This window comes from Microcaecilia unicolor, chromosome 6 (genome assembly GCF_901765095.1).
Source record: "Microcaecilia unicolor chromosome 6, aMicUni1.1, whole genome shotgun sequence".
In the NCBI taxonomy this organism is placed as follows: domain Eukaryota; kingdom Metazoa; phylum Chordata; class Amphibia; order Gymnophiona; family Siphonopidae; genus Microcaecilia; species Microcaecilia unicolor.
Genome location: NC_044036.1, coordinates 309036477 through 309060344, shown reverse-complemented (window position 1 = coordinate 309060344; position 23868 = coordinate 309036477). Strand labels below are relative to the sequence as shown.

The 23868-nt window shown below is 44.7% G+C and overlaps 1 protein-coding gene across 1 annotated transcript in view; it reads left to right on the top strand.

Annotated features, from left to right (window-relative positions):
- Window positions 1–371: 371 nt before the first annotated feature.
- LOC115473291 (urotensin-2 receptor-like) overlaps window positions 372–23868 on the top strand; it is a 47388-nt gene continuing 23891 nt past the window's right edge. Inside the window, exon 1 of the mRNA XM_030208127.1 lies at window positions 372–1557. Coding sequence (XP_030063987.1) covers window positions 393–1484 — 1092 coding nt within the window. The 5' untranslated portion in view covers window positions 372–392 and the 3' untranslated portion in view covers window positions 1485–1557. The remainder of the gene's footprint in view (window positions 1558–23868) is intronic.

Genomic DNA, 23868 nt, shown 5'->3' with positions numbered 1-23868 from the left:
GAGGCTGAGAGCTGGCTCCAGTTTGTGAATGGGACTGACTTTGAGCTTCGCGAGCCAGACCTACTACTACGACTTCTCGTTTTAGTATTCCTATCCTGCAGTGCAGAACTATTTTGCCTTTTCCATTTAACTTGCTTTTCCGTCGATTCAGGCTGCTTTCTACATACCTGCTGCGATTTCCGCTTTCCCTTCGATGCCCTTATCTTCCTGCACGTTGCCTCTCTCTGCATGCGAGTGAAAACAGCTCCATAAAGTGGACGGCGAGGGATGACGTCAGGACCTGGAAAGCAACAACACAAGTTCTCCAGGATTTCTCTGCCAAAGGAGTCGCAGACAGGACCATGTCCATTGACAGCACCGGTCCAGAAGACTTCTGCTGCCAGTGAACCGTGATGGAGCCCAACCACTCTCTCCCGGCTAACTTTTCCACGTCCGACACTCGGGGCAACTCCAACGGCGTGGACGAGCTGGTCATCACGTCTGCTTTCGGCACCATTCTGTCCTTAATGTACCTGGCCGGGGTGGCAGGGAACGTGTACACCTTGGTGGTGATGTGCCACTCCATGAGGTATGCGGCTTCCATGTACATTTCCATCATCAACCTGGCCATGGCAGACTTGCTTTACCTCTCCACCATCCCCTTCATAGTCTACACCTATTTTGTGAAGGACTGGTACTTCGGAGACATCGGCTGCAGGATTTTGCTCAGCCTTGACCTGCTCACCATGCATGCCAGCATCTTTACTCTGACAGTCATGTGCACCGAGCGCTACATGGCCGTCACCAAGCCACTAGACACCGTCAGAAGGTCGAAAGGCTACAGGAAAGCCACGGCCGGGGCAGTGTGGGCCATCTCTCTGCTGTTAACCCTGCCTATGATGGTCATGGTGAACTTAACCGAGGGGAAAGGAAAGGAGGCGAAGAGGATGTGTGCTCCCACCTGGAACAGGGATGCCTACAAGATCTATCTCACCATCCTCTTCAGCACCAGCATCATGGCGCCCGGGGTGGTCATAGGTTACCTGTACACCAGGCTGGCAAGGACTTACCTGGAATCTCAAAGGAACCCAGTTAACAAAAAGGAAAGCAAGAGGTCCCCCAAGCAGAAGGTCTTGATCATGATTTTCAGCATCGTGCTGGTGTTCTGGGCGTGCTTCTTGCCCTTCTGGATCTGGCAGCTGGTCAGACTCTACGACAGGTCCATCCGGATGTCACCTCAGACCCAAAAGTGTATCAACTACCTGGTGACCTGCCTGACCTACAGCAACAGCTGCATCAACCCTTTCCTTTACACGCTGCTCACCAAGAACTACAGAGAATACCTGAAGAACAGGCACCGGACTTTTTACAGGTTCACCTCCTCGTTCAGGAAAAGGAACACCAACGCGCAGTGCGCCTCCTGGGGGAAGTCCGTGTCCTCCAGCAATCATTACGATTACGTGTCCGAATCCTTTGTTATGAGCAGCTTGAAGGAGAACAAATGAAACCGGCTGGACATTAGGAAAACACAAGACCGAAGCGAACCAACAAGTCTAAACAGCGCAGCGTGCGTCCCAGGTAAGACTCGTTTAATGTTAAGAAAAAGATGGAATTGTGTAGTAAAGATTGATCTGATATGTACAGAAAAGCCTGCAGGTGGAACTGTCCGAGCTGCTGTAATTTTTATTTTATTTTTTTTATTGATTGCATTTGTATCCCACATTTTCCCACCTCTTTGCAGGCTCAATGTGGCTTACAATACATCATGAATGGTGGAAATATATAAGAGAATAGACATTTAGTATGAACGTAAGGGGGCGGCTTAGATTTGATATTTAAGAAAGGGGTGGGGGGACAGGACATCTATGGAGATTTAAAAAAAAAATGGAAAGTATGAATGGAAAGTCATTCACTTCCATACTATGATTTTCACATTTTGGAATATTGAAGTCAGCAGAGCCGTCTCGTGCCAAATGCAGCCCTTGCACTGATTGTGGAAGCAGATCTAATTGCCTTTGCGGGACAGTGCGCGATCCTAAATCATTGTGATGGCGAAACTGTTAGCAGAGATTGATTTACTTCCTAGCAAGCACAAACATAGGCTGCCATCCGGAGGCGGCGATCTGCCCCGGAGAGTCTTACTTCAACGTGCTTAAAATAGCAAGCTGCTGCTAAGGGTTTGTACCGTAGGGAAAACTTCACTGCAGCACTGACTCGAAAGAAATTTACCGATTATTAAAATAGCACCTGCCTGGTCAAGCGGCTTTAGCTCTTTCTTCTTAAATATGCACTGTCACAGAAAATATTTTACCTGAAATCCTCCTGGACTGGGGCTGATTTGCCAACCAATAAGAAGTAAAACATAGGTGCTGATTGATAATTTATTTCCTTTTGTAAAAAGATAGCACAGCACTAAGGGCCAGGTGCACTAAACTTAACTAGCCATTAAGGAGCAAGTAGTAAACCGTGGCATGTACTAAAGGCTTCTCCGAGCCATTTTCCGATCACGGTAACAGCTAACGAAAATGGAATGCAGATGATCCAAAGGCTATTATAATGAGATGCACTACCATTTTCCGATCCCCTTACCGTGGAACACCTAACAGGAGGTCTACACCTCTCGCAGGAGGTCTACACCTCTCGTTGGGGCAAAGGGAAGAAAAACAATGTCGTCAGGGACGTCCTTTTTGGACGTCCTTCACCTGAACCCCCCCCCCCCCCCCTCCAAAGACGTTTCTTTTTGGATGTCCTTTTTATTCAATAAAAACCTGTGCCGCCCGCTCACCCCCTCCACGGCCTGCTGCAGGAAGGCTCCGATGCAGCTCGATCAGCAAGAGAGTGCAGTTGAGGACGTCCATCCAAAAAGACGTCCTTTTTGGACGCCCCCCACACAATAATAAAAACGGCCTTTTTGGACGTCCTTCACTCAGCTGAGAGACTTGGAAGTCTCTGAGCCAATCACAGCACGTTTAGCTCAGCTCACCCCGTTGTGATTGGCTCAGAGACTTCCAGGTCTCTCAGCTGAGTGAAGGACGTCCAAAAAGGCCGTTTTTATTATTGTGGGGGGGGGGCATCCTCAACTGCGACAATGCTACTGGCTAGTGCAAATGTATGTGCATGTTTCCATGTTGCGCTCTCCTCTGTTTGTACACTTCTTTTTCATGCAAATTATTTGCATAATTCTTTTTCCAAACGGAAGTCCTGTTTCGTCCATCCTATAATAACGGCTCAAGGCTGCAGTTTTATTATTATTCTGTCACCACCTTCAGATAAACTTTACTTTGTTAAACCTCTCTTCACTCCAGCTTAACCGAAGAGTATAATCTAGTATTATTATTTGCATAATAATAATTGCATAATAGGCGCTTTTTGGGTGTATTTGGCATGCGCAGAGCAGCCAGCATAACGCTTGGCTGCTCTACACATGCTCAACTGGCCGACTGGTTACCGATGGAATAGGGAATGCAAGTGAGCTACAATGAGCAGCTCATTTGCATTCCTTTTCCTTGATGCATGCCCGTTCCTTACCGATTTGCTAAGGGAATCGGTAAGGGAAGGGCTTTAACGAGTCTTTAGTGCATCTCCCTCTAACTACATTCCAGGTGTTAATTCACCTATTATCTCTCCTTCCCTAATTGTGCCTTCTCAGGGGTAGAGAGGAAGGTGGAGATTGTACCTTATCTCTTTTTTATTTTTTTGAAAATGGACATGAAGAACCCCTAGATATTAGTAATAAAAAGTGTTATCACCCTTAAAGGAAGGCCACCAGCCACCAGCTCCTTATCTATCACTAAGGAGAAAACAGCCAATCAGACATTTTCCTCAAGCGGAAGGTGCAGTATAACATTTAGAGCTCAGGAAAAGGCCTAAGAATCAGGAAGTCCTAGATCGCATCTCTACCTGCTCAGAAACTAAGAAAGTAATTTTATAAAGGGCTTATCAATGTCTATCTGGCAGTATACCCATGTAAAAGGCCTCTGATAAAATTACCTCACACATAAAAGTTCATGCCCCCATATTCTTATATAACGCGCTGCCGGTAGCACACGTTAAATTGGGCATAAGCTCATAGTTTAATTGAGTGATGAGACGATTAGTCTTGATAATTGGCCGATAATGACCTATTATCACCCTAGTTGGGAATAATTGGAATTTGTATGTTCTTTTTAGGTGTATTCTAAAAAGAGGTGCATGTAAATTCCAATGTGTGTAGCTGAAAAGGGAGCACGGCCGTGGGAGGAATGTGGGTTGGGGTCTTACTCAAATTTGCGCATGTTGTTATAGAGTTTGGGGTAATGCGCCTACATTTAGGTGCAGAAAGTTATACCAGGTTTCCAGTGGCATAAGTAAGTTTAAGTAAGGACACTATTATGGGGCTCGCTTTCAAAAGAGAAAAATGTCCAAAAAGGGTCATAAAGCACCATTTGGACAGATTTCTTCTCAAAACATCCAAATCGGTATTTTCGAAACCTGATTTGCACATATCTATTTATGTATTTCATCTACAGTGCATCCAAACCACAAGGGGGCGTGGTGGGGTATTTTGAAGGCGGGATTAGGGCGTGCCTAACACTTGGAACAAAACAAAAATGTCTAGGGTGAAAACTTCAACATTTTGGTCTGACCCCTTCCACCCCCCAAAAATGTGACTAAAAATAGTACTCACCAGCCTCTTCGACAGCCTCAGATGTTATAGCCAGGTCCATTAGAGCAGCATTCAGGTCCCTGGGGTAGTGTAATGGTGGGTGCAGTGTACTGTAGACAGGTGGACCCAGGCCCATACTTCCCCCTACCTGTTACGCTTGTCGTGGAAACTGTGAGCCCTCCAAAACTCACCAGAAACCCACTGTACTCACATATAGGTGACCCCCTTCACCCATAAGGGCTATTGTAGTGATGTACAGTTGGGGGTAGTGGGTTTTGCAGGGCTCAGCTTAGTTGTAGGTGGAATATAAATGCTTAAATAAATAAATAAAGATAAGGGAGCAACGGTGAGATGTGTACCTGGGAGCATTTCTATGAAGTCTGCAGCAGTGCCCCCAGTGCTCTCCTGGGATGTCTGTGGGGCCAGTCTGCTAAAAATGCAGGCCCCCTCCTATATCCTAATGGCTTGGTTTTCTAAGTTTTTCACTTGTACTTTTTTTTTTAATGTCCTGACAAAATAAACCCACAGAGCACAAAACCTTGTTATAAATGGTATTTTCAACAACAACAAAACAAAAAGACATTTTGCGGTTTCAAAATTGGTCATGCTTTCTATTTGGATTTGGGACGTTTAGTAAATGTCCAAAGTCCGACTTAGATGCCATATTGAAAATTCCCCTCCACTTCAACATCTGATTGTAAAGAAGGTGAGAGGAAAACAAGGATTTGAAAAAAAAAAGGTGTTGAACGTTAAATCTTGTAGAGAATCCACAAACGTGGAGAACTCAACGAAATCCCACGGATAGTCACAATATAACAAAACAGTGGGTAAAAAAACCAGGAGTTCCAGAGTAAAGATGAACCAAACTTTATTAATCAGTATATTCACTCAATATACTGATTAATAAAGTTTGGTTCATCTTTACTCTGGAACTCCTGGTTTTTTACCCACTGTTTTGTTATATTAGAACGTTAAAGCTTACCTTTTATCCATTGTCAGCTATGGAGGTTCTGGCTAGAGTCTGAGAAGGAATAAACTGCTCCCCTTGGTACTTTGAAGACTCCAGCAGGATCAAAAGTATCAGAAGTCACCTCTCTCAGTCCCTTGTAAATGAGTTAGGGGTCCTTTTACTAAGGTGTGTGGGGGAAAATGGGCTGCGCTAGTGTAGGTGCGTACTTTGGACGTGTGCAGATCTATTTTTCAGCGGGCCTGTAAAAAAGGCCTTTTTTTGCCAAAAATGGACGTGCGACAAAATTAAAATTGGCACACGTCCATTTTGGGTCTGAGAGCTTACCGCCACCCATTGACTTAGCGGTAAGGTCTCATGCGGTAATCATCTATACGCGCGTAGAATGATGATTACCGCCCGGTTTCTGCCATGCGCAGGAAAATAAAAATTATTTTCCAGCGCGTGTAGCAGATGCTGTAAAAAATGAAATTACCGCTCAAGCCGGGCAGTAACTCCAAATTGACATGCGTAGGACACACGTACGCACCTAGGCGGCTTAATAAAAGCACTCCTTAATCTTTTATACTGGTATAATATCTCCAAAGTCACAAGCACTTCTTCCTTCTCCCCTTTATAAGTGGTTTAACTTTATTTTTCCAGCTTGTTACAACAAAGAACAGGTTTCCCAGCAGGAAGTAGGGTATGTAAAGAACTTAGGTCCCAATGCTCAAAACTTCAGTGCTATTCCAAACAGCATCATACAAATACCACCAGAACAGCACAGAAAAACAACGCCCTAATGCTCAACACTAATGAGATGCAAATATAGGTGCGCTCATAGCATTGAGCATTAGGAAGATTGGCAGAGGATTTGCTTTGGCGTGGGAGGATTATGCTTGGCACATGCGCAGAACAGTTCCACATTAAGTTTGGCTTCTGTGCGCCTGCGCCTGGTAAAACCCAAACATAAAATACACATTGGCGCCTGTTTTCTGCGGCCTAAGTATAAACGTTTTTAATTTTTTTCAGGTTGATGCTTTTATTTAGATGCAGTAAACAGATGCCAATGTGTGCTTTCACTGGCATTTTAATTTTTTTGTGGTTTGCGTGGCCACTTTAAATTTAGACGCAAGAAAGAGACGCCAATGTGTGGGGTCTGCTGTTTCTCACAAGCAGCGCTTAAGGGCTTGCACAGGCTTCCTTCTGCTTCCAAAAGCAATCAAAACCGGCAGATTTTACAGAATGAATCATAAGAGAAGCATGAAGATAATGCTCTCTTTCGATACCATAACGCCTGCTCCGACCTGGCGTTATTTTTTGCAGCAGTAAGGCAGTTATGTAAAAAGAATCGAAGCGGTGCAAAGAAAAGCTACAAGAATGGTATAGGATTTGCGTTACAAGACGTATGAGGAGAGACTTGCTGACCTGAACATGTATACCCTGGAGGAAAGGAGAAACAGGGGTGATATTATACAGACGTTCAAATATTTGAAAGATATTAATCCGCAAACGAACCTTTTCCGGAGATACGAAGGCGGTAGAAAGAGCTGACATGAAATGAGATTGAAGTGAGGCAGACTCAAGAAAAATGTCAGGAAGTATTTTTTCACAGAGAGAGTGGTGGATGCTTGGAATGCCCTCCCGCGGGAGGTGGTGGAGATGAAAACGGTAACGGAATTCAAACATGCGTGGGATAAACATAAAGGAATCCTGTTCAGATAAAATGGATCCTCAGGAGCTTAGCTGAGATTGGATAACAGAGCCGGTAGTGGAAGGCGTGGCTGGTGGTTGGGAGGCGGGGATAGTGCTGGGCAGACTTATACGGTCTGTGCTAGAGCCGATGGTGGGAGGCGGGGATAGTGCTGGGCAGACTTGTACGGTCTGTGCCCTGAAAAAGACAGGTACAAATCAAGGTAAGGTATACACAAAAAAGTGGCACATTTCTTGGGCAGACTGGATGGACCGTGGTCTTTTTCTGCCGTCATCTACTATGTTACTATGTTTTAGGGTGCTTTTTTTCTGAGCATTGGGGAGGAATACAAAATGGCCTCATTTAAAGGAGCTTGACTACATTTGCATGCTATCTGCATTAAGGCCTGGCATGCTCGTTGTTTGACATGGTAGACCCCAACATTCTGTGCAGGTAAATGAGGGTGCTAGTATGGGGCTAATGGCCTTTTGCGCCAGCGTTTACTTTTGAGCATCAAGGCCTCAGCTCCTTCTCTGGCTGGAACTAGGAAATATGCAAATTAGGTTACTTCAGCAATCAACCCTTCTCACAAGCAGCTGACCCTTAATGGGGGTTTCTAGGTCAATGTCCAAAACCCAAGACTGACTCTTCTTTCATGGCCTAAGCTCAGCCTTTAAGAGCCTCTTCTCCCTGGAAGAAGTCCACAGTTTTTCAGGTTCCTATCTTCCACCTCCAGCTGTCATACTAAAAAAATAGTCAAAACCTACTGTCAGCATCTCCCATCCTTGCCGCTTTTAAGTTTGTAGAGAACAGTACCTTGTTCCTCTCCATTTATATCAGTTCCAAACCACCGTGGTTCTGGAAACACAGTCTTTCTTACAGAGCTTCTCTGGCATAATCTATCCAGGTCAACCAACTTCTGCCTTTTCCACTTTTCCTTTGGCAGTTGCTCTCAGGCTGTAGAGCTTCTCCCTGCTGAGCTGACTCCTCTCAGGGAGGTTTATATGCTCCCAGGGGAACTAACATGTCCCCTCCCCCTTATCCTCTTGGCCACTCAACTGGCTAATTCCTTGGTCATGTGGTTAGGCTGCCTGAGACCTTAACTCTACCAAGCCTCACTCTGTGTACAACTAGCAGGTTTGCCTTAGAACTTTTAAAGGGACATACACACTCTTTTCCTTTAAATGCCAGCTAAGCCAAGACTTTCTCCCCCTGGGCTCCCTAACTGTCCTAAGCAAGCTATGTTCGCCGTTACACTATTTTGATCTCAAAGGCACTATCAGAAGGAGATACAGAGAGGTCCAAAGGGGTCTACGTTACGTCAGAGAGGGCGGACCTCCGTAGAGAGAGGACTCTGGCGCTGGTGGCAAGCCGCAAATGTGAATCGCTTCCACTGCTGGTGATGACTAGACAGAAGGACAGCACCTGAAGGACTTCCGGTATAGTCACTGATGACATTAAGCAGGAAGCACCGTACAACTGTGATGTACTATTTTTGACACTTGATGCAGACTTTTGCCGAAACACAGGCCATGGTTGGGTCTCTGAATAAATTTTGCTTCCTCCTCTGATTGGCTCCGCCTCATTGTTCCATCTGTGGCTCACCTCACTGTCTGCTACCAATTTTTCAGTGCCATATATAAAATCCGGGGGTATGTGTGCCCTTACAGAATACTACTTGGTCATTGTACGGCCACTTCCGTGCATAAGCGTACACTTAACCATAAAAGTACTGGTATTCTGTACACTTATTCATGCCAGTGGCACAGAAATGCAGATGCCCAGTTATAGAATTAGCCTTCACAAGCACTGCAGAAAACTGTGCAGTTAGTGCTATATCGTGCCCACTGGTAATGTATAAATTGATAAATTGCTTCTTTCCAGCATTTTTCTGGAAGGTCTTTTTCATGAGTTTCTGCTTATGCTTTGTCCCACCTCTTTTTGTCTTTGTTTGTTATGTCTTTTCTGTATCCTCCTCTGCCATTTATTGCCACCTCTTTGATGGCATCCACTGATTTCTCCTCCATAGTCTAATACCTTATTTGGCGATGGTAATAGCTGTTATGGCTCTTAACTAACAACTAATGCTGGTTGCCAAGAACAGTCCTGAATGCTTTCCTGCTGGCTTGGGTACAGCCCATGAATGTTTGCAAGGCTCATTACTCTTTTTAGGTAGGGACTAGCTAATCGCTCTTGCTAATAATCAGCACTGGGACTGCTAGAAGGTCAGCAGCTAATGTTATATTTAATATTTGCAACAATGGACCACAAGCGGGTGTTTATCTCAGGAATTCTTTTTAAGCTGAATAACCACTTGTAACCTTAAATTCCTCTCTTAACTAAATATCGGTGGATCTTATTCCCACTGTACACTACACTGTCTGACTCAGAGCTCCCAAGCAATGTTTTTACTTTTGGTCAGAAATGAATCACTTACCTTCTCTATGCAAAATTAATTCAGCCTAATGGATTTTAATTAAGCTTAAGACATGACCTATTTTCCTTCCTGCCAATATCACAGCTATCATTGAGTTTGCATGCTCAGATTGAGAGATGAGGTGAATCCACATTCCCTGGGATGTTTCCAGCTTTTACCTCTAGGCCACTGGTTCACATGCTAAGGAATGTGGCCCATGTTAATGAGCTGGTGGCCTCGGTCCAATTAAGAGGCCATAACAGAAGCATTCATATCACCGCTCTGGTCCGATTCCTATGAATCTGTGGATTCTTCCTACATTGTGGTGCTGAATTATGACAAAGTGCATAAGTATTGCCATACTGGGAAAGACCAAAGGTCCATCAAGCCCAGCATCCTGTTTCCAACAGTGGCCAATCCAGGTCACAATATACCTGGCAAAATCCCAAAAAAGTACAAAACATTTTATGCTGCTTATCCCAGAAATAGTGGATTTTCCCCAAGTCCATTCAATAACGGTCTATGGACTTTTCCTTTAGGAAGCCGTCCAAACCTTTTTTAAACTCCGCTAACCTAACCACCTTTACCACATTCTCTGGCAACGAATTCCATAGTTTAATTACACATTGAGAGAAGAAACATTTTCTCCGATTCGTTTTAAATTTACTACATTGTACCTTTATTGCATGCCCCCTAGTCCTAGTATTTTTGGAAAGCATAAACAGATGCTTCACATCTACAACTCCACTCATTATTTTATAGACCTCTATCATATCTCCCCTCAGCCGCCTTTTCTCCAAGCTGAAGAGCCCTAGCCGCTTTAGCCTTTCCTCATAGAGAAGTCGTCCCATCCCCTTTATCATTTTCATCCCCCTTCTCTGCACCTTTTCTAATTCCACTATCTCTTTTTTGAGATGCGGCGACCAGAATTGAACACAATATTTGAGGTGCGGTCGCACCATGGAGCGATACAAAGGCATTATAACATCCTCATTTTTGTTTTCCATTCCTTTCCTAATAATACCTAGCATCCTATTTGCTTTCTTAGCTGCAGCAGCACACTGAGCAGAAGGTTTCAACGTATCATCAACGACGACACCTAGATCCCTTTCTTGGTCCGTGACTCCTAACGTGGAACCTTGCATGACGGAGCTATAATTTGGGTTCCTCTTTCCCACATGCATCACTTTGCACCTGCTCACATTAAACGTCATCTGCCATTTAGACGCCAAGTCTCCCAGTCTCGTAAGGTCCTCTTGTAATTTTTCACAATCCTCCCGCGATTTAACGACTTTGAAAAACTTTGTGTCATCAGCAAATTGAATTACCTCACTAGTTACTCCCATCTCTAGGTCATTTATAAATATGTTTAAAAGCAGCGGTCCCAGCACAGACCCCTGGGGAACCCCACTAACTACCCTTCTCCATTGAGAATACTGTCCATTTAATCCTACTCTCTGTTTTCTATCTTTTAACCAGTTTTTAATCCACAATAGAATACTACCTCCTTATCCCATGACTCTCCAATTTCCTCTGGAGTCTTTCATGAGGTACTTTGTCAAACGCCTTCTGAAAATCCAGATACACAATATCAACCGGCTCACCTTTATCCACAAGTTTGTTCACCCCTTCAAAGAAATGTAGTAGATTGGTAAGGCAAGATTTCCCTTCACTAAATCCATGTTGACTTTGTCTCATTAATCCATGCTTTTGAATATGCTCTTTAATTTTGTTCTTAATAATAGTCTCTACCATTTTGCCCGGCACCGATGTCAGACTCACAGGTCTATAATTTCCCGGATCTCCTCTGGAACCTTTTTTAAAAAATCGGTGTTACATTGGCCACCCTCCAATCTTCCGGAACCATGCTCGATTTTAAGGATAAATTACATATTTCTAACAATAGTTCTGCAAGCTCATGTGACCATCTCTGGGAAAAGATGATTAAGAGAGTCTTTTACTAAAGCTTAGCTCGAGTTATCTGCAGCAGGGCCCATTTTATTCTTATGGGACAGAGGCATAGCTATGTGGGGCCATGGGCCCCCCCACAGATTTAGTCCCAGCCCCCTCCACTTTCGACCTCCCCCCCCCAAAGCCGCAAGGTACCTTTGCTGGTGGGGGTCCCCAACCCCTGCCAGCCGAGTCTTCTTCAGCACCGGTCTCCGGCGCGTTCGCTCACTTCACTGATCTGTGCTGTGAGTCCTGACGTCCAGCACGTTCCTTTAAGTGAAACTGACGTCAGGACTCACAGCACAGATCAGCGAAGTGAACAAATGCGCCGGAGACCAGCGCTGAAGAAGACTTAAGGCTGCTGGGGGTTGGAGACCCCCGCCAGCAAAGGTACCTTGGGGTGGCAGCAGGTCGAAAGTGGCGGGGGAGGGTCAGCGGTGGTGGGAGGGTCAAAATGGTGGGGGAGGGTTGGCAGCGGGGGGGGGTCAGTGGCTAGGGGAGGTGGCCTAATATGTGCCCCCCCACCTTGGGCTCTGGACCCCCCTCCCGCCAAGGTCTGGCTATGCTCCTGCTATGGGCTCTGCTGCAGATAACTCGAGCTAAGCTTTAGTAAAAGACCCCCTAAAGTAGCACAACCGAAATGTTGAGAATGGCTGATTATTCCTGCCATAGGTCCATAAGCAGTCTGCAACATTTACATGTTCAAACTTCTGTAACTTTTTTGTTTTTTCACATAAAAGGATGGGGTATGGACTATTGTATTACAAATTGCTCTAACAGAATTTAATAGAACCTCATTTTTTGTTTCTGGTGACTTTTGTTACCTTTTCCAAGAGAGATGGTCATAAATAATAAGAAAACGGAATCAAATCTTATCTATCTTCCAAAGCATTCTGGGAACTGTAGTCCTGCTTTCCTATTTAAAAAAAAATACAACCACTGCTTTGGAATGTGACCTAGAAAAGGACTGGAAAAAAAAGTATCTGGATGTATGTAGTTACTTTATTTAATAAGACCTTTTATTATAACTAAATTATCACAACAGTAATTTAGAGAGAAGTTATCCAGCTGTGTTACAGTTCTAATGTGTGTTATTTGCCCTGTAAAGTGTGTTAAAGGGCAGTAATAAAAGTTAGATTACTGTAATGCAGAGTTAGTGAAGTCACGCAAAGCACCTCATTACAATGGAAATTCCATAACATGGCTTGTGATGAACACTGCAAGCTGCATTATAGGTAGAAAATTAACCCCAGGAAAAGCTGTGGTTATTTTAAATTCCTGGCAGCCTCATGAACCAAAGCAGCATCCCAATATTTCTTGTCTTGGGGCTGGTCTGCCAAAAAAGATTCCCCCTCCTTCCCCACATGACTGCACCAAAGTTGACCTCCCCAACCCCCCCCCCCCCCCCCCCCACACACACACACACCCAGTGGAACCCCCATTAATAACAACCCCCCCTACCCAGAAGTTCATCCACTATCACAACCTCCAAATTGGATGTCCACCCCATCTCAATAGCACACCCCTAATCCCCTGTAGCCTCCCCCCCCCCACCCCCGCACGGCCTACATTCAAAGTTTCCTGCTTTCTAGTGGGGTTGGGCAGGAGTGATCTGTAGTCACTCCTCCCTTGCCGGCACTGAGTTCAAAATGACACCAGTGACCCCTAGTGGTAAACTTGCATCACTCTGAACCCAACACCAGTAAGAGGAGGAGTGATAGAAAATCATCCTTATCTGATCTCACTAGAAACCAGACAGTCTTGAATGTAGGTCCCAGGGGGCCTACAGGAAGTTGGAAGGGAACTTCATGATGGGAGGTGGATTTCCATTTGGAGGGATTTGTGATGGGAGATGAGTTTTCCAGTGGGAGGGGTTGTGATTAGGGGAAGCACCACCAGTTGGTGCTTAGGAAGGGGGGTCAGCTTTGTGTTGTCATGTGGGGAATAGGGAGCATCTTTTCTGGCAGATCATCAGCCCCTTCAAGATGCAGCCTGGAAGCATCGGGCTACAGCTGTGCGGCACAAATCTCCCAGGATGGTAACATAGCACTGTTCACAGGTCACTTACAAGTAGTGCTATTCATATAGTACGGGAATCAATAGCCTGCAATACTGAGCTATCACCTGATACTGACTCCTTCGGTAAACTAAGATGCAATAAAGTTCTGAATTTTACCGCACCTTGATAACTTCCCTCCTTAGTGCTATATTGCTGTCCTGTATACTCAGGGGGTAATATTCTGCAAAACTATTTTGTGGAAGCTACTGCTAGGGTCAGAAGCAAGTGGGGTTCACTCCTGCCCCCAACACACCCACTGGACCACCAGGGATGCCAAGTAGGCCTGGGGATGATATATGGTGATTGCAAGCTGGGGCAGTCAAAAACAGCGAAGATGACACAAAAAAAGGGGGGGAAAAAATTGTGTATATATATAATGATCAAAAACAGACAACAACAAAAAATTAAAAAATATTTTTAAATATGAAAATAAAAAATAAAAAAGGAGACGACACAAGAAAAAATGAAAAAATATGGTAGATTTATTGGGGTGATATGACTCGACACAGCTGTGTTTCGGCCCAACTGGCCTGCGTCAGGAGTCTAAATTAAAACAAATGTAATTTTAATTTTAAAACGTATCAATTGTAAATCTATCGAACTATAATAAAAACAACTTTATTATACAATAAAAAATATAAACAGTAATAATCAATAATCTATGAACATTTAAAATAAACTAAAGTGTAATAATAATAAATTTACTGCAACCATTAGTCTAGTGAATTTTTTTGCAATTTAAAAGTGAAATATCTAAGAACAATGTAAGATAATGAAAAAACAACCAAAAATACTTATTATTGGATGAGCTATTCATGTATTAATGGGTCACTTGTTGGTTAATGAAGAAAATAACCATTAAAGCTTATCTCATATATTATAATACACCAGAATTAATAAAGCTTTTCAATTTCTAAAGATTTTATGCATTCTGTAGGGCTAAATATAAAATGGAAAATCATAATTGGCTATTTTTATTTTTTTAGTAAAGAAGTAATTCAAATTTCTGAAGTTACCTGTTGCACCTTATGTGTATTATATGATGATATCAGTCCTTGGAAGGAGTGCTGTTGCACACGTCTTTATTCAAAAACACTCTGCCTTTAAAAAGGCTGTGTGCTCGATCTAGCAAAAATCTATTTGGCAGAGAAAGGGATATTTAGGCTACACAAGTTAATATTTCCGATCATATTATGCAGCTTACAACTCCTAAATATTAATTTTATACTATTTTATATAAGATTCTATTTCCACAAAACTTTAAAAATGTAAGATAATTAAAATCTTCAAGGGGTATCTCGTTTGTTAATTTATATAGTGGAGAAATCACGGATAAAATAATGTAAATGTTAAAGAAATATTTATGAATATCACTTGTCATGTTTTACAACTGTATATATTCAATGAAAATTTATGTCTAACACAAGATATATATAACGAAAGATAAAGGGATAAGTTAATGTGTGTGTGAAGGAAGATAATAAAAATATCGCAGCGTCTAATTTTGTGTGCACAAAAAGTTATCTGATATCTATAATGTATGTACTTTTCTATATATCTATATAATGTTTGTAGTGTCTACTCATTATATTTTATTTAAGTATCTTACCGTTGTAGAAAATTCTATATTTCATTCGAATATCTGTGTAGCAGCGTACGCGTTCGCTAATAATAAACTGGCGCGACGTGTATTGCTTCTTTTATAGGAAATGTTTAATCTAGTGAAAACGTCATTGATCACGTCATATCCGCAAGCTGGGGAACAGGCTGGAGGGGGGATTGCTGTTCTGGTGTATTGAAAGGGGGTTGTTTCTGGGAGAGGGGGATCAAAAGGGGTCTGCTCTTTTAGGGGGGAATAAGAAGGGGATTGGAGGGCCTGGGAAAAATTTTAAAGTTATGGTGGTGCCGGATGATATTCAGTGCCAGCACCCGCATAGCTAAGCAGCTGGATTTAGGACAGCTTTTGAACTGTCCTAAATTCACCCACATATGGCCGGTACCCATATAACTGCCAGCTCCTCCCCAGGGCTGCCCCCTGTACTGCCTTTGACCTGCCCACTTTTTTGTTGGTCAGTCAGAGCTGATATTTAGGGCAGTTGGGAAGCCCTGAGCAATTTAATTGGGACTTTTCACCTATGAACCAGATTACCATCTTGTGGGCCAGGACTCTGAAGGCTGTGCAACTTGGCCTCACCTGGCTGTCTCTAAAGATGCTAAGTTACCAAGTTCAGGCTGGAGATTTGGAGACAGTCCTGGATTTCTGATCATCCCATCATGCTGCATTATGGGATTTTTCAGCACTAATTTGAATAGGTAGGATCAGACACTACAAGTCCTACACTACTTTGGAATGTAAATTCAAATCTAGGGCTGCCACAAATCTCCAGCCTGGAACCAGGTAACTTGGCATCTCCAGAGCTGTCAAGTTACCCTTTGCAAGAGGAACTCTTTTTGGTGCCCCTGGTTTTAAACTTACATCCCAAAGCAGTGTAGTATTTATAGTCCATGATCAGGGCTGTGCCAACACAGTAAGCGCGGTAAGCGCTGCAGGGGGGTGCCTGCCTTCAAGGGCGCCGCGCCATTGACCTGTATTTTTTAAAAAAAAACTTACTCCTCCGCTCCATCCCCGATTCCCCGGCACTTTAAATTTACCTCGCTGCGCCTCCGACATCTTCGCAACGTCAGTGAAAGCGCTGCCTGTCTAACGTCCCTCCACCAGCCTTCCCTTCGCTCGTTTGTTCCCTCTGTGTCCCGCCCTCATGGAAATGACGTCAGAAGAAGGCGGGACACAGAGGAAACAAACGAGCGAAGGGAAGGCTGGTGGAGAGACATCAGACAGGCAGCGCTTTCAATGACGCTGCGCAGACAGAGCCGGAGGCGGAGAGAGGTAAATTTAAAGCGCCGGTGAATCGGGGATGGAGCGGAGGAGGCTCAGGCCAAACCCAGCCATTTCCTCCATCGCGCCCCAGACGTGCCTTGGAGCCAGGCAGGTCCAGGGGGAGGGCGCCAACTGGTGGTCTGCAGGGGGGTGCCAGAGACCCTAGGCATGGCCCTGTCCATGATTCTATCCATTGAAATCAGTGGTGCAGATCCCATAATACACCAGGATGAAGTTGGGAGAAATCCAGGACTTGCCAAAAAGTCTCCCTCTGCTGCCCCTCCAAAGGCTTCAGATGGCATCATGTTATACCCAGTAGTTCAGCAAAGATCCTGTGTGGACTCCCAGCAGGTTCCTGACAACTTGTTGATGCTATTTTTTTTTTAATTTGACATTTTCAAAACATACATATTCACATATGCCAAGGCAAATAACCAAGTCCAAATAACGGAGAGAACTGACATACAAACTAGAAGAAAATGAAGGCTGAAATACCTTGCCACTTTTACACCTATACAGTTTTACCTGTATATCAACTAATTCCTCACCTGACAACCACAGCGATCATTTAGGACATCGTTTTGCTTCTTCATTTAACAAAATCCGCTCTAACTAAAAAGGATCAAAGAAAGTATAACTTACTGTATTTTTCGGACTATAAGATGCACTTTTTTCCTCCCAAATTTGGGAGGAAAATGTTGGTGCGTCTTATAGTCCAAATGTAGCAACCCCCCCCCCCCCCCCCCCCGTTACAGGCACCTCCCTCCCTCCGTTACAGGCATCTCCCTCCGTTAAAGGCATCCTCCCTCCCTCCCTTCGTTATAGGCACACCCCCCTCTCTCCCTCCGTCGGAATTTTAAAACTCCTCACCTCGTCAGTGTGACTCGCGGTAGCAGCAGCGCTTCAGCGTGCATGCTGCTCGGCGATCTTCACTCAGCCTTCTCTCTCTCAGCTCTCTGGTCCCGCCCTGATCGCCGAGCAGCATGCACGCTGAAGCGCTGCTGCTACCGCGAGTCACACCGACGAGATGAGGAGTTTTAAAATTCCGACGGAGGGAGAGAGGGGGGTGTGCCTGTAACGGAGGGAGGAAGGGGGGTGCCTGTAACGGAGGGAGGGTGCCTGGAACAGGGAGGGGGGCCTAGTACTGGATTTTGGAGGGGGGTGTTAAAAAATGACCGGCCCCGGGTGTCAACTACCCTAGGTACGCCACTGCATTAATTGATTTGATTTGCTTACTTTATTTATTTTTTGTCTATTAGATTGTAAGCTCTTTGAGCAGGGACTGTCTTTCTTCTATGTTTGTGCAGCGCTGCGTACACCTTGTAACGCTATAGAAATGCTAAATAGTAGTAGTAGTAGTAGTGGCCTGTAACTATTTTTCGGACTATAAGATGCACTTTTTTTTTCCTCCAAATTTGGGAGGAAAACCTAGGTGCATCTTATGGTCCGAAAAATACGGTAAATCAGAAATTTTATTAAGCACTTACAGAGGAACTTTTTTTTAAAAAGTTGCCCCTAATGCAAGCACATGAGATTTAAATTGCAGAAATTGTTTCCTACGTAACCGTGTGGCTTGAGCCACATCAGGAAATATTTGAAGCTTACCTCCACAGAATAAATAATCCTTCTTTTCAAAATAAGACTTAAAAACCATTACTTTATCCTTTTCAGACACAAAGGAGACCAAGAGGGTGGCTCAAGGCTATTACCTTTTATTCCGTTTTATCTTTCCATTATATTTTTCAGTTCCTGTCCATTGTGGAAGATACGAAGCAAGTCTATCCTACTATATACCAAGCTGAATTGGGGTTTAGCTCTCTGTATACACTGTTACATACAGTCAGGACAGAATAATATGTATTCATTGTTTATGTAGGGTCTTACGGGCCTTTGTAAAAAGGCCCCTTATGAACTTACAATTTAAGGGGCCTTTTTACGAAGGCATGTAAGGCCCTACGTGTTATCTGTAAAAAGGTCATCTCTTCTTCCTGTGGGATAACCACATATCCTTCAAGGATGAACGTTTTCCAGTCACCTTTCCAAAAGTTGGGACTGTCCATTCCACCTCCCACACACACCTCCTCAAGAGCCTGAGTGCAAAGCTTTCTTGATACACCTAAATCTAATGTTTACTTGTGTTCTGCTGCACTCATTTTCACTGTACTGTAACAAACTAGAAAGGGAATTTTAACCTTTACAGAGCCCTAAATGTCAAAAGTACATAGAAGAAAGCTAAAGTGATTGTGCTGAGCATAGAAAGAATGATTGACTAAGAGGATGGGAGACTTTAAAAAAAAGCCCACTGCCTCCCCCTCCGGGTCACCTCCTCCCCTCCCCCTACCAAAAATCCCTAGTAGTTTAGCGGCCCTATCTGATCCTCTGATCCCTTACTATTACTACTATTTAACATTTCTAAAGCGCTACTAGGGTTACGCAGCGCTGTACAATTTAACATAGAAGGATAGTCCCTGCTCAAAGAGCTTACAATCTAAAGGACAAATGTACAGTCAGTCAAGTAGGGGCAGTCAAATTGGGGCAGTCTAGATTTCCTGAAAGGTATAAAGGTTAGGTGCCGAAAGCAACATTGAAGAGGTGGGCTTTGAGCAAGGATTTGAAGATGGGTAGAGAGGGGGCTTGGCGTAAGGGCTCAGGAAGTTTATTCCAAGCATAGGGTGAGGCGAGGCAGAATGGACGGAGCCTGGAGTTGGCGGTGGTGGAGAAGGGTACTGAGAGGAGGGATTTGTCCTGTGAGCGGAGGTTTCGGGCGGGAACGTAAGGGGAAATGAGGGTAGAGAGGTAATGAGGGGCTGCAGACTGAGTGCATTTGTAGGTAAGAAGGAGAAGCTTGAACTGTATGCGGTATTTGATCAGAAGCCAGTGAAGTGACCTGAGGAGAGGGGTGATATGAGTATATCGGTTCAGGCGGAATATAAGACGTGCAGCAGAGTTCTGAACGGATTGAAGGGGGGATAGATGGTTAAGTGGGAGGCCAGTGAGGAGCAGGTGGCAGTAGTCAAGGCGAGAGGTAATGAGAGCGTGGATGAGAGTTCAGGTGGTGTGCTCAGAGAGGAAGGGGCGAATTTTGCTGATGTTAAAGAGGAAGAAGTGACAGGTCTTGGCTGTCTGCTGGATATGCGCAGAGAAGGAGAGCGAGGAGTCGAAGATGACTCCGAGGTTGCGGGCGGATGAGACGGGGAGGATGAGGGTGTTATCAACTGAGATCGAGAGCGGTGGAAGAAGAGAAGTGGGTTTTGGTGGAAAGACGATAAGCTCGTCTTGGCCATGTTCAGTTTCAGGTGGCAGTTGGAAACCAGAGAGGAACTCCGTGTGCCCTGATCCTCCAATCCCCCACCCCCCCAACCTCAGAGGGTACCTACTCCCCAGTTCCTCCCCCTAACTACCCAAAAAATCCTTTATAGCCTACTGGACCCCCTGCTCACCACTCTGAATCCCCACAATAAATCCCTGGTAGTCTAGTGAACCGTGGCCCCTCCCAGACTCCCTAGCCCTCTCCTCATATACCTTGAACAAGAGGCGGAAGTGATGCCCACTTGATTCAGCCTCCATGCCATCTTCCTTGACCCTGTGTGATGCATCCTGGTACACACTGCATGGGGCCAGTCTGCCAAATAAGGAAATTTTTACCCTATTTGGTAGTCCAATACATCTGAGGGTGCACAATATGGAGGCAGGCGTTGCAATTTGGAAGATGGCACTGTGGAGGCAAGAGTGATGGAGGGTCATGGAGGTTGGGGTCTGCTAAACTACCAAGAATTTATTTTGGGTGTATTGAGGGGGTCAGAGTGTTGGGGTGGGGTTCCACTAGACTATCAGGGATTTTTGGGTGGTGCTGGGGGGGGGGATGGGGGACATCTCTTTTGAATGGATCCCTTTTAGGGTCAGAGTGGGGGATCAGGGTATAGGTCAGTCCTTTGTAGAGTTCAGGGGTGCAGGGTAGGGGGTTGGGGATCAAGAATGGGGCTGCACTAGAAATATTTGGTGGGGGGTGGTGGAAGTGACCTGAAGCTGTTACATATTCTGTCCCTTCTATTTCTACTAAGGGGCCCTTTTACTAAGCCGCGTAAACGCCTGCAGCCCAACACATGGCAATTCCGAGTTACCACCCAGCTACCGCATGGCCCATGTGGTAATTTCATTTTTTACACGCACCCCCTACACACGCTGGAAAATATTTTTATTTTCTGGCATGCAGGTGGTAATCGGCATTTTACTTGTGTAGACCATTATCACCCCGTTACCGCGCGAGACCTTACCAGTAGGTCAATGGCTGGCGGCAGGGCCGTGCCGATGCGGTAAGCGGGGTAAGCGCCGCAGAGGGGCGCCATCCTCTGGGGGGCGCCGCCGCTGCGTGCTTACCTTGCCCCTCCCGCTCCCATGTAGGAACTGCCCACCCTCTTCTCCCCCCCAAGATCCCCATCCTTGACGTCAGAAGAAGGCGGAACACTGAGCGAACCAATGGAAGGCTAGAGACGTCGGGACTGGGAGCGCCGCCTCCTTCACTGATGCTGCGCTGCCGGAGGAAGGTAAATTTAAAAGAAAAATAAAAGGAAAGGGATCTTGGGGGGGAGAAGAGGGCGGGCAGTTCCTACATGGGAGCGGGAGGGCAGGGGAGAGAGGAGCATAGATGGGAGGGCAGGGTTCATGGAAGGGAGAGAGGGGAATTGCTTGATCGGGATGAATGGTGGGGGCAGGGGACAGATGGGCATGGATGGGTGGGAGGGTAGGGCTCAGGGAGAGAGGGGAATTGCTGCCTTGGAGCCAGGTAGGTGCGGGGGGGGGGGGCGGCGGCGGCGCCAACTGGTAGTCTGCAGGGGTGCGCCAGAGACCCTTGGCACGGCCCTGGCTGGCGGTAAGGTCTCAGACCCAAAATGGGCACGCAGCAATTTTCATTTTGCCACACAGCCATTTTCGGCAAAAATTTTAAAAAGGCATTTTTTACAGGTGTGCTTAAAAATGATTCTGAGCGCGCCCAAAATATGTGTCTACACTACCGCAAGCCATTTTTCAGTGTGCCTTAATAAAAGGGCCCCTAAATGCATAGCATTCAGGTTCCCACACTGAGCTCACCTTAAAGCCTTCTGCAGCCGTTCTCTGCATCAGAGGACAATAGCTAATAGCTTCCATGCATCTATCGCAAGGTTTTACTTCTGCATAAAACTCTTTCCTGCACCATGCACTCAGAACGTTGAGCACAGATATTGCTCTAACTGCAGTTTTCTGTCTGCACTAGCTTTCTGCATCAACCCCTATGGCTGGACAGCTGAGTAGAGGGAAGTGTGATTGTATAGTACACCATAATTTCTTTTTATTCCAAGCCACTTCAACTCAAATGTCATTTATTTATGCCTTTGTTAGGATTTATGAAGAGATTCACCCAAGTTGGTGATGCAAGCATTGCAAGATGGGCAAAGATAACCCCCAAACAGTACCAGATGGCATCTACCAGCCACTAAAATTATCTCCTCTGAGGGTGAGTTCTATTGATTATTCTCCCCTGCAGCTCAAACACTGCGCTTACAACGGTATCTTGCTCTATAAACCTCAAAACCTTATCAGCATCAGTACCACCTGGCAAGTGAACAGCAAAACCCTTCCCTTCCTCCTCTCCCAAAACAATTCTCTGAGTGGATGCCTGCTGCACAGAGGCACACACAGAGTACTAAAAGAAACCTGCATGAGACATTATTCTTTATCAACAACCTTAAGGAAGAAGGCTCTTAAGTAAAATATTCCCATCATACCTACAGTATAGCTAAAGACTTCAGCCACTCCAAATCATTAACCTTCCTTTCACAAGTGCCTGCTCCATTATAACACTAGATAAACATTTAATTGTTATTCAGGCCACTGCCCTGTTGGAAGACTCTGTTGAAAAGTGTATGAAATAAAACAGTGTTCAACAAAAGAGAGAGAGAGAGAGAGAAACTAGCCATTAGACTGGAAGAACAGACATGGCATTAGAAAACAGATAAGTTATTGGCAGTATCTAATTTGCACTTTTAAAATGACTGATGGCATCCAATCCCCAGCTCTGTTGTGAGAAGTTAGATGTGTGAGAACACAGTGCACACTTCTAATTTGCTTTTCTGACGCCTTTCCCCCCTGATTGATACAAATACTCTTTGGGGGGGTCTTGTGCTGGAGCTTCTGAATATCCAAAGTCAGCTGGTTGGAACTGGTCTCTTAAGGCACAATGAGATGCAGTGGAGAGAGAGGAAATGAAGGCTGGTGAATAAGACTCTATAACCAGACCAGCTGTGGTTCATCTGTCCCGCACTGTCCTGCCCCAGCAAAGATCCGACCTGTTAAATTGCACAGGGCATCTCTACCTGAGCGTCCCAGAACCACTACACCCCTGCTCAGGATTCTTCAGTTGTAACAGGCATTGTACTGTACTTGGGAAACTGGAGAAGAAAATAACAAGCTTAGACTCAAAGCTTAAACAGCACATGAGAGAAAAGTCTGGATCAGTAGTTAGAGAAGCAGGTTGCAAACCAAGGAAGAACAAACAGAGTGAGGAGAAACTGTCAGTTTCCAAAATCAAATAGGCCTCAATCCAACCAGCATAACACAACTTGAGCATAAGACCCGACATGACCGTGTTTCGTCAACAATGATGCCTACATCAGAGGTCATCAAAGCTCTAAAACAATACACATAAAAAGTCTAAGCAACAATAAAACGGAAAGCAGCAGCAAACACAAAAAAAATAATAAGTAGTAGATAAATACAAATAAATACATAAAGAATAATTCATCAATAAAACAATAATTACACCTTAATAAATCATAAAACATACTTGATTTTAGAAAGCTGACAGCACCTCCTCACTCCATTTGTTCTTCTTGCCTTCTTAGTGAGGTGTCTGGTCCTTCTCTTTATCCTTTCGTTGCAAACTACGGAAGCCAGGATCCAAACTTACTCTTTGCAACCCTGGGCAAGTCACTCTACCCTCTATTACCTCAGATTGTGACCCAAACAGGGCAGGGTAATATCTCATGCAACCGAATGTAACTCGTCTAGAGCTTGGATTTGTAAAAGGTAAGTAATAAAGATATCATCAAATCTTATCAGGGGCAAAGATTAGAAGAGCATATAGGTGAAATAAAAAAGGTTGAATTAAATAAAATAAAATTGAGGAAGAGAATAGGAAACTAATAACATGGTTACATACAAGGTCATTTACTGATAGCATATGCTAATGCTGTTGATGGACATTATTTGCCAAGGGGCCCATTGCCTAAAATTGACCTTATGGCAAACAAAGGGGCCCTTTTACTA